Raw genomic sequence first — 13,579 nt, forward strand, 5'->3', positions numbered from 1 at the left:
TTGAACCTTATTAGTCACACTTCTGACAAGGATTCAAAAATCTTCCTTGCTCGTCACAGGAGGGTGAAAGAATAGACTCTTGAATGAAGTTAGTTTACATAAAACCGCAATGATCCTTTGCCAGTTTCTGGGACACCTACGCATTTAGTTAAGCAACCAATTGCCTCAGGTCCTTTGGCAAGCTGCATTGTGCATGAGTGAACACTCATCTACATAACAGACAGCACAACAACAAAAAACAAAAAGACAATAAAATATGGCACAAGTACCTGTTTCTCACTCAGAGGTGGTATAACAGAAACATTGCTCAGCTGCTTTGTTCCAATCACAGTTTTCATGTACTGGACCTGACAGGTGAGGGAATCCACAGAAACAGTATAGAAATTGGAATTGCTAATGTTGAGGGTACTCTGAAATATAAAAAAGTCAGTGAACACTCTAGGCAATTGTTAAAAATTCCAAACCAATAAAATCGCATAAATAATGTTTACACAAGTTGGGGGGGGGGGGGGGGGGAGAAAAAGGAGGAGTGGTTGGAGATTCATTCACACTAGTTTCAGCACAAATGTAGTATATCAATTTGGGTTATCACTTTCACTAGTAATTAGCAGTGCTTTGCAATAAACAGGAATCTGATTCACACCACAGAAGTAGAAAAGGAGGGAGCACAATTTCAATGTACCCTCCTTCAAAACAAAAAAAAAATCAGAACAAAGCGGAATAATATTTTAATAAAAACACTTTTGCAAACATCAGACTATTGGGATGAGCAGGAATGCTTGGGCCTGTGCTCACTAGCTCAGTTTACTGAAATCTTGCCCAGCATAAGTGGCTCACTCCAGAGTATGATGGCTCTGTCCACGATGTTAGCTTCAAAAGTTATTAAAAGATCTGCAATGTTTAAACAAAAGTTCTGGCCTCGTGCCAAACTCCAGGCAGGAAAGGCGCCTCACATCGGTTCAGGCCCAAGTCACAGGTTGGTTACTTTCAAAATGTTAGAAATTGGAGTAAACAAGCACCTAAAAAGTAGTTACTAATTTCTTCCTTGTTGGATCTCATGCAAACTGGCTGGACTGCCAGTTTGCAAGTCAAAAAACTCAACTGGCTCTGAAGCACTTGGAGGATCTGGAAGATACTATTCAAGAAAAGTTGGCAATTCTACCTGCATCTTTAATCAGATAGGTCAGTAAAAAAAAAGTAGGTTTTCAAATGTTGGCTGATCTATAGAAAAAGGTTAAATAAGATTATAATTGACAGGATAGAAAGCAATAATTCATATCTCCAAATAACTTCCAAAGTTTCACACTGGCAACTATAGACTGCATCACAAAAAAAAGTGTTTAAAGCAATGACATTACATCACTTGTCAGCAGATTTAACAGTTTGGCCAAATGGATTAGTAATAAGCCAGACTGGATCAGCAGAGTATGCTGAAAGTTATTTGCAGTCTATTTACTGAAGACTACGGCTAACAAAATGAGGTTACATTTTGTAATGTTACAGGTTCCATTTAACACAATTTTACAATGCAAGTACATATCAAAACAGCAGAAGGTGTGTAATTATTTGCCTCAGGTTTGGCACTCTGCAAGGCCAATTCATCATCCGACTTGCCCATCTTTTCCTGTAACCCTACAGTTTCTTCTTCTCTAGGTGCTTATCCAATACACTCATGAAAGCCACAACTGAACCTGCTGCCACCAACTTCTCATGCAGTGCATTCCAGATCCGAACCACTTGTTGGGTTTTAAAAAAGTTAAACTTGCTGCCTTTGGTTATTTTGTTAATCTTAACTCTGTCCCCTCTGGTCTCTACAATCCTTCCAAACAGGGAAGGGGAGACTGGGCGCCTCCTAGCAGAGCACTTTAGGGAACATCTCCAGGACACCCGCACCAATCAACCACACCGCCCCGGGGCCCAACATTTCAACTCCCCCTCCCACTCTGCCGAGGACATGGAGGTCCTGGACCTCCTTCACTGCCGCTCCCTCACCACCAGACACCTGGAGGAAGAACGCCTCATCTTCCACCTTGGAACACTTCAACCCCAGGGCATCAATGTGGACTTCAACAGTTTCCTCATTTCCCCTTCCCCCACCTCACCCTAGTTCTAAACTTCCAGCTCAGCACTGTCCCCATGACTTGTCCTACCTATCTCCTTTTCCACCTATCCATTTCACCCTCTCCTCCCTGACCTATCACTTCATCCCCTCCCCCCACTCACCTATTGTACTCTATGCTATTTTCTCCCCATCCCCCTGTAGCTTATCTCTCCACCCTTCAGGCTCACTGCCTTTCTTCCTGATGAAGGGCTTTTGCCCGAAATGTCGATTTCGAAGCTCCTTGGATACTGCCTGAACTGCTGTGCTCTTCCAGCATCACTAATCCAGAATCTGGTTTCCAGCATCTGCAGTCATTGGTTTTACCAAGGAGACTTCCTGTCTAGCTACCTGAACTAAGAAATTGATCAAATCTAACTTCTCTAATTCTTCCTCAATTATCACAAGCATGGATTCTCAATTCTCAAATCCTTTGCACAACCTCTAAACACTTCATCTCCTTCAAGATCAATACTTCAGTTAAGGTTTAAAACAAAAATTCACCATGTACTCTCCCTCCATTTACAAAGCCCAGAAGCTCATACTTTCTTGACCAGTCTGCCTTCAAGTTATTTGTACACATACCCAGTCTGTGCTAGCACTCCCTTCAGAATAGCATCCTTTTAAAATTTAAAGCTCTCCTCTAAGTGAATGCAGCACTTCATAACTTATCCTCTGCAAGATGTTGATACACCATCCTCCCAATAGTTCACAATACTTCAGATTGCACACAGTTCTGTGCATAAAGTGTTCTTAACTTTAAGTAGCTGAATTTAAAACAAAAAGTAGCCTATGAAATCAAATAAGAAATAATTATTTAAAACTTTATTGCATGCAGCAACCAAATAAAAACCCCTTTAGTTAGTTAGTTAAGCCTCAACCCCACTTAGTGTTATGGACCAAGCCAGACCCTGCCAAAATGTTTTGAGGTAGCCTATACCCTAACATTTTCCTTATTTTACCAGATGTGAAATGGGTATTCCAGGTGTAATGTAACTGGTCAAACCACTCAGCATTAAGTAAAACAATTTAAACACTACAGTGGAAACATGATCAAAAGAAAAAAGTTAAGAACTATTGGAAAGCTTAACTGGTGATACAGTAGCTATTACTAATAACTGTTCCATACTGTAACATCCCTTAAGTATACCCTTTGGCAAAAAAGGCAAGTTCAAAACCGATTCTTACAGGCAAGAGGCAATGACATCCAAGAGGAGATTTCAGAAGGTGGGCAGAGGAGTTCTTTACATGCAACTCCCCTGGACTCACATGGAGAGTACTACAGCTTTAACAAACAAAAGCCCCTAGAAAAAAAACGGAACTGGACACTCCCCTTCCATGGGGAAACTAGACCCTTGGGCACCTCTGCCTTTACAACCCTTCCAAAAACAAAAACAAAACCACCAAGGATATAACATGTTTAAAGCGACAGCATTACATTAGCGATTACCTGATTAACAGCGTCATTTAGCTACAATTCCAATCAACAGGTTCTGTCACAGGATGGTCTATGATTCAATTTTTGCACAATGTGGTTCAGACTTTTGACTGCCAAAACATCCCAAAGTTGAAATCTTATAGGATTTTTTTGTCTGGTTAAGTTTGCTTTGTGACACTTCTGAAATCACCAAGCTTTAGCATGCTTCACCAGGAGGTGTCACGGGGAAAGCCAGCTGCTCCTACTTGGCTAACAAGGAACAAAAACTGTTCAAAACACAGCCTGTTCTGCTATCAATTCCTTAAATTCCTCTGCAGGGCAATACAATTTGTCCAAGGCCCATAGAATGAGCTTGACAAAATTATCTGGCACTTTAATAAACATCTTTTGAAAGCACCATTATTGTCAATGACACTCATCTAGATTAGATTAGATTACTTACAGTGTGGAAACAGGCCCTTCAGCCCAACAAGTCCACATCGACCCTCCGAAGAGTAACCCACCCAGACTCATTCCCCTACATTTACCCCTTCACCTAACACTACAGGCAATTTAGCATGGCCAGTTCACCTAACCTGCACATTTTTGGACTGTGGGAGGAAACCGGAGCACCCGGAGGAAACCCACACAGACATGGGGAGAATGTGCAAACTCCACACAGAGTTGCCTGAGGCAGGAATTGAACCCAGGTCTCTGGTGCTGTGAGACAGCAGTGCTAACCACTGTGCCACCCATCTAGTTAATCAATGTGCCTCTAACAAATCCATGTGGACTTTCTTCATCCCAAGCAAAGTTAATTTTACCCGAGATTAGAGTTTCTAAATGTATTGATGCTGCTGCCCCTTTAACAAGGTGACATCATCATTTGTTTTCTACCCAAGAGAGTCAAAGGCAGAGGTACTGAGTTGTCTGGAAATGGTTACTTTCCACAATAGCAGGGGAGTGGCCAGTCCAGGTTTCCTCCTAGCTTGGTTTGTTTTAGCAAGCAGTCAAAAACTGCTGGGGACAGAGAGAAGCAGCTACAGTGAAAAGGGGTTCAGTGCTTCAACAGAAGTTTTGCCAGAACTTTCTCTTTAAAAAAATTCTACTTGTCTTTTTAGGAAGTAAAAAGCAGGTTAGACCAAGGAGAGCCAATGTTTGTTATCTCCCTGAACTTCAAAACAACCTTTGACAAGGTGCCAGGCAGGCTACTGAGTAAGGCAAGGACCTAGCATGGAAAGAAGCTTGGTTGCCTGGCAGAAAGCAGAGAGTGGAGATAAAGAGTCCTCCTCAGGATGGCAGCTGGTGACAAATTGTATTCCTCAAGGCTCAGTGTTGGGACCACAACTTTTCACTTTATACATTAACAATCTCGATGAAGGAACTGAGGGCATTCTGGCTATGCTTGCAGATGATAGAAAGGTAGAGGGATGGGTAGCAATGAGGTAGTGAGGGGGCTGCAAAAGCATTTGGACAGGTTAGGAGAGTGGGCAAAGACATGGCAGATGGAGTTGAACATGGGAAAGAGAGAGGTCATGCACTTTGGTAGGAAGGAGGGGGGCATGGACTATTTTCTAAATGGGGAGAAAATTCAGGAGTCTGAACTGCAAAGAGACTGGAGAGTTCTAACCCTAGATTCTCTCAAGGTAAACTTGCAGGGTGAGTCAGTAGTTAGGAAGACAAATGCTATGATGGCTTTTGAGGACTTGAATATAAAAGCAGGAATGTGCTTCTGAGGCTCTAAGAGACTCTGGTCAGACCACATTTGGAGTAATGTGAGCAGCTTTGGGTCCCATCTCTCAGAGGATGTACTGACGCTAAAGTGTGTTCAGGGGTGGTTCATGAATGGTCCCAGGAATGAAAAGCTTAACTGTGGGGCAGTACAGTGGCTCAGTGGTTAGCACTGCTGCCTTGCAGCCCCAGGGACCCGGATTAGATTCCGGTCTCTGGCGACTGTGTGGAGTTTGCACATTCTCCCTGTGTCTGCATGGGTTTCCTCTGGGACTCCGGTTTCCTCTCAGTCCAAAGATGTGCAGGTCAAGTGAATTGGCCATGATAAATTGCCCATTGTGACGGGTGCATTAGTAGGGAGTAGGCGAATGGGTCTGGGTGGGCTACTCTTCAGAGGGTCAGTGTGGACTTGTTGGGCCAAAGGGCCTGTTTCTGCACTGTAGGGAATCTGATCTCATTTGAAAAAGACAAGGTCTCTTGATTTATAACTTGGAGTTTAGAATGCTGAGGGGGCTTTAACTGAAACACAATACTGAATAGCCTGGATAGTGTAGATGTTGGGAAGTTGTTTCCATTGGTCAGACACTGACCTCAGGGCATAGCCTCAGAGTAAAAAGAGAAGACCTTTTAGAATGGAGATAAGGAAAAACTTCAGCCAGAGAGAGAGTGGTGAATCTAGGGAATTCATTGCCACAGAAGGCAGTGTGGAGGCCAGGTCATTGAGTATATTTAAGTTGGAGATAGGTTCTCAAGTATTAAGGGTTATAGGGAGAAAGAGAATGGAGCAGAGAAACTTCAGCCATGATTGAACAGCAGAGCAGACTCAATGGGCTGAATGCCTTACTTTCTGCTCTTCTGTCTCATGGACCCGGTGTTTGAATTTATCTTTTGTCAAGGAGTGTTTATAGGATGTTGCAAGAATTGGACCAGCTTCATTAAGTTATGATAGAATAACTGACTCTAATTCTGTTTTCTTTTGTTAGCATTTCATCCAGTGTGTTTGAGAATTGTTTTGTTTAAAGCAGTGGTTTGACCAGCTGCATCACTCCTGGGATATCCACTTTACACCTGCCAAAAGGGTTGGGTCTGGCCAGGCCCATTAAAAAGAAAAATACTTTCAACTACAGGTTAAACTAACAGGCCTTCATTGCTGGGCTCATCTTGGCACAATTCCCAGTCCTTCCCCACTATTTATGAAGTAGAAAAGGAAGGTTAGTGCCTCCAATTTCCACACTTTCTTCTCTCAAGATGATTCTCCGTATACTGATGGGAGTGTTTTGGATTCTCGCTTTGTTAGAGATCAGTCTCCTCAATCTCATTTTCTTTCCCACTACTACCCAGTGGTCCATATGGATACCAATGATGTAGGTAGGAAAATGGATGAGCAGCTAAGTGCCAAATTAACCTTTTTTGGTTCTGCTTTTTTAATCTCCATATTACTTCCTGAGCCACAAGCAAATTCTCTCTTCAATCTTGTTGACACTGTGTCAAAGAATTGGTTCAAAGATTGGCGAGAGAGAAAAACAGGTTAAAATTCATGGGACATTAGCACCAAAGGGTGGGGTGGGGCGAGGCGAGGCGAGGCAAAGTGAAGGAGGAGGGAGGAGCTGTTCCTGTGGACAGGCTCCACCTTAAATCAGGTTGGAACCAGAGTCCTGGATATATCACAATTAGGACGGTGACAGGGTTTAAAAATAAATAGTAGGGGAGCTTTCAGTTGCTGCTTCAGTAGATTTGCTGGTTAATGTGGTTGATTATTAGCAGAAAACCAAAAAAAGGACAGAAAAGAGAAAATGTCATTTGGTACAATGCAACTCAAGGCTTTGCACACAAGGTTTTTGGAACAAGAAGCAAAGATTTTGAATGATTAACTTCATCACTTAACCATGACTGGTTAAGGAGAGACCAAGTTGAAAGAAAGAGAACATGAGGCAAAAGTCAGTGATAGCCCCAAGGGCTGGAATAATTTCAGAATCTGGCTAAGGACTAAAGAGGTTAGAGAAAATAAACTGAAGGCAAACTAGTGAAGAACACAAAAAAGTGTAAATAATCAAAGATGGGGGGGTGGGAAAAGGAGGAAGAGAAAATGATCAAAGTAAACACAAATCCCTTTGAAAAAATGAATCGGGGGGGACATTATGAGGAAGGAAATGGCAGGAGTTAAATATTTTGCAGTCTTTACAGTGGAAGATACTTTGATTATTTTAGTATTAATAGTACACATTGGAACCAATGACATAGGAAGGGAAAAAGGATGAGATTCTGAAGGAAGAATATAGAGTTAGGCAGGAATTTAAGAAGGAGGTCCTCAAGAATAGTAATATCGGCATTACTCCCGGTGCTATGAGCTAGTGAGGGCTATAGGAGGATAGAGCAGATGAATGCATGGCTGAGGAGCTGGTGTATGGGAGAAGGATTCACATTTTTGGATCATTGGAATCTTTTCTGGGGTAGAAGTGACCTGTACACGAAGGATGGATTGCACCTAAATTGTAAGGGGACCAATACACTGGCAGGGAGATTTGCTAGAGCTGCTTAGGAGGACTTAAGCTAGTATGGTGGGGGTCGAGATCCAGGGAGATAGTGAGGAAAGAGACCAGAGACTGTTACAGTTGAGAACAGAAGAGAGTCAGTCAGGGACAGAGCAGAAAATATCAGACTGATAAATTAAACTGCATTTATTTCAATGCAAGGGGCCTAACAGGGAAGGCAGATGAACTCAGGGCATGGTTAGGAACATGGACTGGGATATAATAGCAATTACAGAAACATGGCTCAGGGATGGGCAGGACTGGCAGCTTAATGTTCCAGAATACAAATGCTACAAGAAGGATAGAAAGGGAGGCAAGAGAGGAGGGGGAGTGGCATTTTTGATAAGGGATAGCATTACAGCTGTGCTGAGGGAGGATATTCCCGGAAATACATCCAGGGAAGTTATTTGGGTGGAACAGAGAAATAAGAAAGGGATGATCACCCTTATTGGAATTGTATTATAGACCCCCTAATAGTCAGCAGGAAATTGAGAAACAGACTTTAAGGAGATCTCAATTATCTGTAAGAATAATAGGGTGGTTATGGTAGGGGATTTTAACTTTCCAAACATCAACTGGGACTGCCATAGTATGAAGGGTTTAGATGGAGAGGAATTTGTTAAGTGTATACAAGAAAATTTGTGTCAGTATGTGGATGTACCTACTAGAGAAGGTGCAAAACTTGACCTACTCTTGGGAAATAAGGCAGGGCAGGTGATTGAGGTGTCAGTGGGGTAGCACTTTGGGGCCAGCGACCATAATTCTATTAGATTTAAAGTAGTGATGGAAAAGGATAGACCAGGTCTAAAAGTTGAAGCTCTAAATTGGAGGAAGGCTAATTTTGACAGTATTAGGCAAGAAATTTCAAAAGTTGATTGGGGGCAGCTGGAAAATGGGAAGCCTTCAGAAATTAGATAATGAGCATCCAGAGACAGCATATTCCTGTTAGGGTGAAAGGGAAGGCTGGTAGGTATAGGGAATGCTGGATGACTGGGGAAAATTGAAGATTTGGTTAAGAAAAAAAAGGAAGCATATGGTAAAGACAGGAGCGATTGAGTGAATCCTTCGAAGAGTATATAGGCAGCAGGAATATACTTGAGGGAAATCAGGAGGGCAAAAAGAGGACACGTGATAGCTTTGGCAAATAGAGTTAAGGAGAATCCAAAAGGATTTTTACAAATATATTAAAGACAAAAGGGTAACTTGGGAGAGAATAGCGCCCCTCAAAGATCAGCAAGGTGGCCTTTGTGTGGAGCTGCAGGAGACGGGGGAAGATACTAAAGGAGTATTTTGTATCAGCATTTACTGAGAAGGACAAGGAAGAGATAAAATGTAGAATAGATGGGGAGATCTTGCAAAATGTCCATATTACAGAGGAGGAAGTGCTGAATGTCTTTAAACGCATACAAGTAAATAAATCCCCAGGACCTGATCAGGTGTACCCTAAAGCTTTGTGGGAAGTGGAGGGAAGTGATTGCTGGGCCCCTTAGAGATATTTGTATCATTGATAATCACAGGTGAGGTGCTGGAAGACTGGAGGGCTGGCTAACATGGTGCCACTATTTAAGTAAGGTGATAAAGGACAAGCCAGGGAACTACAGACCGGTGAGCCAGATTCTGGATTAGTGGTGCTGGAAGAGCACAGCAGTTCAGGCAGCATCCAAGTAGCTTTGAAATCGACGTTTCAGGCAAAAGCCCTTCATCAGGAATAAAGGCAGTGAGCCTGAAGCATGGAGAGATAAGCTAGAGGAGGGTGGGGGTGCTGCCTGAACTGCTGTGCTCTTCCAGCACCACTAATCCAGAATCTGGTTTCCAGCATCTGCAGTCATTGTTTTTATCTCCTTGATTTTAACCCTACTGCGAATCCTCTTGCAAGGATGCCTGCCTTGAAGAAGTTTTCCTCCTCTCTCTACAAGAATCTCAGGGAGTCCCTCTCCCACTGCAACTCCCAGGTCATTTCCTCTGCCCTGCCTCATTTCCACTTCCACCACCTCACCCTAGTTCTAAACTTCCAGCTCAGTAACTGTCCCCATGACTTGTCTGGACTTGTCCTACCTGCCTATCTCCTTTTCCACCTATCCACTCCACCCTCTCCTCCTCGACCTATCACCTTCATCTCCTCCCCCACTCACCCATTGTACTCTATGCTACTCTCACCCCCACCCCCACCCTCCCCAAAAGCAAACATTCCTTCAACCTGAAAGTGAAAGTTAGAAGCTAAGCAGTAATTTGTTTAAGAGGAAAGAGAAAACAACCCGTTGGACCCAGAGGGCGGTAGATATAGGGAACATGCGCAAGACAGCAGTAATGAAAACATGGTTCCGTTATAATAAAACCAGACACACCAAAGCCAACGGCTGGAAATTAAAAATGGAAGACCAAAAAAAAATAGTAGGAACATCTAAACAAATGTTTAAAAACAAACAAAAAATCAGGAAAGAAAAAAAAGTGTAGTAAAACCTGCAAAAGTACAAAAAAAAGTACATTCCAAAGAAATATGTCCAAATGGGAAAGATGACTCAAGCATCAAATGTTTTGATTACTGAGAATCAGAACATGAGTGGTGGAATATTTCCTCTCAAGGGGAGGATTTCTTCAATTTCAAGGTAAACCAATAAATATATGGAACAAAAGTAATTGATGCTGGCTGATGATACTATTTATCTTCCAGTGGGAAGGAAGAAAAAATATTAATTTGACATGTACTGGAGGTTATAAGCCAACCAGTCATTTGAGTTGATTAAAAATTAACTTCATGCTGGGTCCACTACTTTTCATCATTTATATAAATGACTTGGATGGGAGCATAAAAAAGGGTACACAGTTAGTAAGTTTGCTGATGACACCAAAATTGGTGGTGTAGTGGACAGCGAAGGTGGTTACCTCAGATTGATCCAGATCCTGTTGTAGATGGGCCAATGGCCTGAGAAGTGGCAGATGGAGTTTAATTTAGATAAACGGGAGGTGTTGCATTTTAGAAGAGCAAATCTTAGCAGGACTTTTATGCTTGATGGTAAGGTCGTAGGGAGTGTTGCTGAACAAAGACTTTGGAGTGCAGGTTCATAACTCCTTGAAAGTGGAGTCATAGGTAGATAGGATAGTGAAGGCAGAGTTTGACATGCTTTCTTTTATTGGTCAGAGTATTGAGTACAGGAGTTGGGAGGTCATGTTGCGGCTGTACAGGACATTGGTTGGAATATTGCGTGCAATCCTGGTCTCCTTCCTATCGGAAAGATGTTGTGAAACTTGGAAGGGTTCAGAAAAGATTTACAAAGGATGTTGCCAGGATTGGAGGATTTGAGTCATAAGGAGAGGCGGAACAGGTTGGGGCTTTTTTCCCTGGAGCGTCAGAGGCTGAGGGGTGACCTTATAAAAGGTTCATAAAATCATGAGGGGTATGGATCGGATAAATAGACTCCCCCTGGGGTGGGGGGAATCCAGAACTGGAGGGCATAGGTTTATGGTGAGGGGGGGGAAAAGATATAAGAGAGACCCAAGGGGCAACATTTTCACACAGAGGGTGGTACGTATATGGAATGAGCTGCCAGAGGAAGTGGTGGAGGCTAGTACAATTGCAACACTTAAAAGGCATCTGGATAGGTATATGAATAGGTAGGTGGGCGGCACGGTGGCACAGTGGTTAGCACTGTTGCCTCACAGCGCCAGAGACCCGGGTTCAATTCCCGCCTCAGGCGACTGACTTTGTGGAGTTTGCACATTCTCCCTGTGTCTGCGTGGGTTTCCTCCGGGTGCTCCGATTTCCTCCAACAGTCCAAAGATGTGCAGGTTAGGTGAATTGGCCATGCTAAATTGCCCATAGTGTTAGGTGAAGGGGTAAATGTAGGGGAATGGGTCTGGGTGGGTTACGCTTCGGCGGGTCGGTGTGGACATTTTTTAAGATTAGATTAGATTACTTACAGTGTGGAAACAGGCCCTTCGGCCCAACAAGTCCACACCGCCCCGCCGAAGCGCAACCCACCCATACCCCTACATCTACATCTACCCCTTACCTAACACTATGGGCAATTTTAGCATGGCCAATTCACCTGACCTGCACATCTTTGGACTGTGGGAGGAAACCGGAGCACCCGGAGGAAACCCACGCAGACACGGGGAGAACGTGCAAACTCCACACAGTTAGTCGCCTGAGCCGGGAATTGAACCCGGGTCTCTGACGCTGTGAGGCAGCAGTGCTAACCACTGTGCCACCGTGCCGCCCACTGTGCCACCGTGCTGCCCACAAGTTGGGCCGAAGGGCCTGTTTCCATTGTAAGTAATCTAATCTAAAATGAATAGGAAGGGTTGGGAGGGATATGGGCCAGTTGCTGGCAAATGGGACTAGATTGGGCCGAAGGGTCTGTTTCCGTGCTGTACATCTCTATGACTCTAGTAAATTAAAGGAGGAGTTGTAGCAAGAGTAGTAAAATCAATTCCTCTTTACAGGAATTGGTTTCATCTTGGAAATCATCAGCTTCAGTCAGGGTGGTAAAACCACAAGATAAACTGGAAATACTGCAGAAGAAACATCTTGCGTTGTTTGGAGTGTTTTGATTAGACCTCACGCTCTACTTTTTTTTTGCACCTATGAAACAGGGAGGTGACTTGGAAAATTTCATTGTATATAACAACTGGATTAAATGGGAAAACACAAAAAAGGATGAAGGTAAAGGAGAACAAAAAAAAATAAAGATGGTGCCCATCTTGAATAGAAATACAGCAAGGGCTTCAATAAAACAGCCTACCCAAACTGAAATCTGAACCAGAGGAGTGTTATTGCTCACAACAAAAGTATGAGGAAATGGAAACTACCTCCCACCAGCTGATGAGGGGTGAGTAGTGGCTCCTCAGGTGGTACTGCCAAGAGTATTATGGGGAAATATTTGAGTGGGCCATTAAGTGATCTGCCACTGGAATTTAATGTTAGGAAAACAGGCTTAAGTATAACATTTTTATTGGCCAGAATTACATAGATGGTCAATGCTTTGCCAGACACTAGAGGGGGAAAGAAAATCTGTAGCCTGGCATTCTTTAATACTACTGCATTAGAAAGTTTGATATTTTATCAAGGCTGATGATTTCATTCTAGGATCATACCTATCCTGTAGGAACATCAGCAGGGCTCAACTACTGGTCTAAAGATCCCCTACAAAACACACTTCATTACTCAGATGCAGTAATGCCTCTTTCCTCATTAGGTCAGATGGAGACTAATCTAGAAAAATGCTCCTAAATGCACTTTAAAACTTACTGCCAGTTTATAGTTACAAGTTAAATCCCTCATTTAAATTGAGAGTTACTGCATTACACTGCAAAGCAGGACGACCTTTTGTACTTCCTAAGTTGGAACACTTGGTTCACCTTAACTCCAAGACGGTGCAGGTCATCACACCACACCTGTTAACCAACTATAGACTTGATGAGCACCTCCAGTCAAGATTTTTTTTGTTACAAAGCTAGTAAGATGACTTTTCAAAAGGAGGGTGAAGAGAAACAACATCTTACATTTGCAACATCCAATGTGAAGATAGCTCGATTTTAAACTAGCTCAGGAACTTGCAATAGACATTTCAGGTCTCATGGCTGAAGTACAACCAATCAATTGAACTTCAAATTTGTATATCATGGTCAAAGAACTGCATCTCTGGTGTGCAAGGTGCCAACGGCCCATTCTCAGGCCTCAGGCCAAGATGCCTCTCAGCTTGGGTGCATGTTGGGGTAGAGGCAAAATTTGGATCTTATTACAATTCAAGTTGCTGCATCCATCACATCTCCACAAGCAGCTTGTGATTGAGGGGACCCAAA

General features: G+C 43.0%; 1 protein-coding gene across 1 annotated transcript in view; it reads right to left on the minus strand.

Annotated features, from left to right (window-relative positions):
- The window catches only part of LOC140471173 (transmembrane protein 106C-like), a 60,859-nt gene that overhangs the window by 20,256 nt on the left and 27,024 nt on the right, over positions 1-13,579 (minus strand). Inside the window, exon 4 of the mRNA XM_072567059.1 lies at positions 270-410. Coding sequence (XP_072423160.1) covers positions 270-410 — 141 coding nt within the window. The remainder of the gene's footprint in view (positions 1-269; positions 411-13,579) is intronic.

Source organism: Chiloscyllium punctatum, chromosome X, assembly GCF_047496795.1.
Source record: "Chiloscyllium punctatum isolate Juve2018m chromosome X, sChiPun1.3, whole genome shotgun sequence".
In the NCBI taxonomy this organism is placed as follows: Eukaryota; Metazoa; Chordata; class Chondrichthyes; order Orectolobiformes; family Hemiscylliidae; genus Chiloscyllium; species Chiloscyllium punctatum.